Consider the following 3,785-nt stretch of genomic DNA (forward strand, 5'->3'; position numbering starts at 1 on the left):
ATACACACATACTAACCCTAACCTGAAGAGGTAGTAATACACACTATAAATACACACTAATCCTAACCTGAAGAGGTAGTAATACACACTATAAATACACACTAACACACACACTAACCCTAACCTGAAGAGGTAGTAATACACACATACTACACACAGTAATACACAATTCAAGTCAAGCCCATTTTTATTTATATGGCGCTGAATCATTACAGAAGTTATGTCGAGTTACTTTTCATGAAGAGCCGATCTAGACCTAAAATATACAGAGATCCCAACATTCAAGAAAAACTCCTCTTTAACCGGCAGAAACCTCTGAATCTACAGACATACTACATACTGACCCGGACTTGGTCTCAAAAGACACCTATACAGGTGGGACTCACCCTAAGAAGTAGGCCTTCTTGGTCTCACAGAAGTCGCTGACTCCGACGTGCGGCAGCATCTCTTTCTGCAGAACTTCTTTTGCATATTTGATTCTTCGTTCTTTGGTCACTCCGGGTTTCGCTCCTCTGGAACCAATAAAGTTTAACGCCACATTCTGCTCCTGGATCACAAACGCTTCGTCCAGAGACGGCTTCACCTGGAGGCACAGTGACATCACTTATGACATCACAGCCCAGTGGGCTTACAATGGGCTGTGATGTCACCGACCGTAAACTTACGCGGTTTTCCCCAAAACAGAATCTACACAGACTCAAGAGCACACATGGTTATAGAGTTTTCTTCTATTCTACAGTTGTATTATATAGGATATTTTTTATGATCTATAATATTTGTCTCATGCCCTTCTATGTGGATTAGTGTTTACTTATGTTAATTAGAATGAACTGGGACACATCTTTAACTTACTACGGTATTCATAATTATACGAACAATTCTGTGATTTAAGAACACGTGGTAAATTTTTCTTCAGAACAAAAAGAAAATGAGATAAATTAAAGATATAGGTGAATGCGACCCAATGACTCCAACTGTAGAGTCTGTTAATGATGAACTAACAATCACGACCTGATCAATAACTGATAATCAGACTGACCATCTCCATCATCTCTGGGTCGTCAAAGTCGTAGATGATGTGTTCCAGGATGTCTCTGTCCGACACGAAGCCCAGCGCCCGAAACACGATGATGATGGGAACTTCCTGTCTGATGTATGGCAGCGTGGACACGATCCTCTGACCGATGGCACTCTTCTTCACTCCCTGAGAGTGAGAAGCAATAAATAATCAATCACCCTTGTCTTCTTGTTGTGTATCAAGATGATAGCAATGGAGTTCATTAAATGTATCTAGGACTCACCTGTCCTCCTCTGGCCATCATGCTGACCCAGATGGTGCTGGTGGGACGGGACGAGTTCTCCAAACAGGACCGACACTCTCCTGTGTAGGCGTACTTTGAGTCCTTCTTGGCAAACACATACACCGTGTTGGTGGCCATCTTTTCCTGAGCAATCAGCACCTTAACACCAGGTTAACAAATCAGAGAAACCATCAACACACCAGTTAACAGATCAGAGAAACCATCAACACACCAGTTAACAGATCAGAGAAACCATCAGCACACCAGTTAACAGATCAGAGAAACCATCAACACACCAGTTAACAGATCAGAGAAACCATCAGCACACCAGTTAACAGATCAGAGAAACCATCAGCACACTAGTTAACAGATCAGAGAAACCATCAGCACACCAGTTAACAGATCAGAGCAACCATCAACACACCAGTTAACAGATCAGAGAAACCATCAACACACCAGTTAACAAATCAGAGAAACCATCAGCACACCAGTTAACAGATCAGAGCAACCATCAACACACCAGTTAACAGATCAGAGAAACCATCAACACACCAGTTCACAGATCAGAGCAACCATCAACACACCAGTTAACAGATTAGAGCAACCATCAAAATCATCAGAGATGCAGAAACATGATTTGTTACTTCTAGACTAGATTACTGCGATTCTTTATTAGCAGGCTGCTTGAATAAGTCTCTTAAATCTCTCCAGTTGATCCAGAATGCTGCAGCACTAAGAAAAGAGATTATATCTCTCCTGCGTTAGCTTCTCTGCGTTAGCTTCTCTGTAGACTCGACTACTGTAACGGTGTGTTTACAGCTCTCTGTAAAAAGTCAATCATAGTCAGTCAGAAAGCTGCAGCTGATTCAGAACGCTGCAGCTCGAGTCCTCACTAAGACCAAGAAAGTGGATCACATCACTCCAGTTCTGAGGTCTTTGCACTGGCTTCCTGTCCAACAAAGACTTGACTTTAAAATCCTGCTGCTGGTTTATAAAGCACTGAATGGTTTAGAGCCAAAATACATCTCTGATGTGCTGCTACCTCATGAACCATCCCGACCCCTTAGGTCGTCTGGGACCGGTCTACTTTCTGTTCCCAGAGTCAGAACTAAACATGGAGAAGCAGCGTTCAGTTGTTCTGCTCCACATATCTGGAACAAAGTCCAGAAAGCTGCAGGACACAATCCACTCCACTGTGTCTGGACTGCTGAGTCAACATCCTGGTGTGTTTTTGGCAATTACTGGAGACTTTAACCACACCACTCTGGATAAAGCCCTGCCGACATTACACCAGTATGTTGACTGCCCCACAAGGAACAATAAAGCTCTGGACCTACTGTATGTTAATGCTAAGGATGCATACAGTGCCACTGCCCTTCCCCCCCTTGGCAGGTTTGATCACGACCTGATCCCATTGACACCTAAGTATGTTCCTCTGGTGCAGAGGCTGCCTGTGACCACCAGGACTGTGAGGAGGTGGTCTCAGGAGGCTAATGACGCCCTGCAGGACTGCTTTGAGTCAACGGATTGGGATGTGCTGTGTGGACCACATAGGGAGGACCTCAACAGCATGACGAACTTTATCACAGAATACATTAAATTCTGTGAACAAACTACTATTCTACTGCAGGGACAGCAGAGCACTTTCTCCAACAGACTGATCCAGCTCCGCTGTCACAAGGACCGATACAGGAGAACATTCCTGCCCTCTGCAATAACACTTTATAACAAATCACCTCTGGCCAGATCATCCTCCACATAACTACTCACTGCTACACTGTTCTTTACTGCGGGTGGATTTTTGCACTACTGTTTGTTACCTAGTTAGTTAATTCAACACTATTCTATTTCATTGTATATATTGTGCATTTTTTAATACTTAATATTTTGGTTATACTGTTACATTGCTTACTTGTATGTCTTGCTGCTGTAACATACAAATTTCCCCCTGGAGATGAATAAAGCATCTATCTATCAATCAATCTTCCTGCGTCTCGGGGGTATTGGCGGGACCATTGGCGACCATCAGACAGCGCGCCCACAAGTTAGACGTATTTTTAATGCGTGTACTGTGGCGCTGGAAATTATGTCGTGCAAATATTCCACCAGTTCCTGTATCCACTATGTGGCGCTAGAGAACAGTGCGTGGTGATATCATACCTTCTCAGAGCCGTTGATAATGAAGTAACCTCCGGGGTCCAGCGGACACTCGTTGAGCTCACACAGGTCTCGGTCCGTCAGGCCGCTCAGCAGACAGTAGGTGGAGCGAAGCATGATGGGAATTTTACCAATGAAGGTCTTCTGGTGCTGAGTCTGCAGCTGGTCCTCACCCTCCTTTATGATCGTCTTTGTGATGTCAACATAGAGGGGGGCCGAGTACCTGGGGGGGATTTTACACAGAGAAGGGGAGACCAGGTGAGATTAAGGGAGACCAGGTGAGATTAAGGGAGACCAGGAGAGATTAAGGGAGACCAGGAGAGATTA

General features: G+C 44.3%; 1 protein-coding gene across 1 annotated transcript; it reads right to left on the reverse strand.

The window, feature by feature from the left end:
- Positions 1-6: 6 nt before the first annotated feature.
- LOC116379741 (DNA-directed RNA polymerase II subunit RPB2-like) lies at positions 7-3,764 on the reverse strand. The gene is made up of 4 exons (XM_031841710.1): positions 3,462-3,764; positions 1,302-1,460; positions 1,040-1,204; positions 7-583 (listed from the first exon to the last, which is right to left on the reverse strand). The coding sequence occupies exons 1-4, from the start codon at positions 3,573-3,575 to the stop codon at positions 383-385; spliced, it is 639 nt and encodes a 212-aa protein (XP_031697570.1). The 5' UTR covers positions 3,576-3,764; the 3' UTR covers positions 7-382.
- Between the last annotated feature and the right edge of the window lie 21 nt (positions 3,765-3,785).

Source organism: Anarrhichthys ocellatus, unplaced genomic scaffold (assembly GCF_004355925.1).
Source record: "Anarrhichthys ocellatus isolate YVR2014 unplaced genomic scaffold, GSC_Weel_1.0 scaffold5065, whole genome shotgun sequence".
NCBI classification, from domain to species: domain Eukaryota; kingdom Metazoa; phylum Chordata; class Actinopteri; order Perciformes; family Anarhichadidae; genus Anarrhichthys; species Anarrhichthys ocellatus.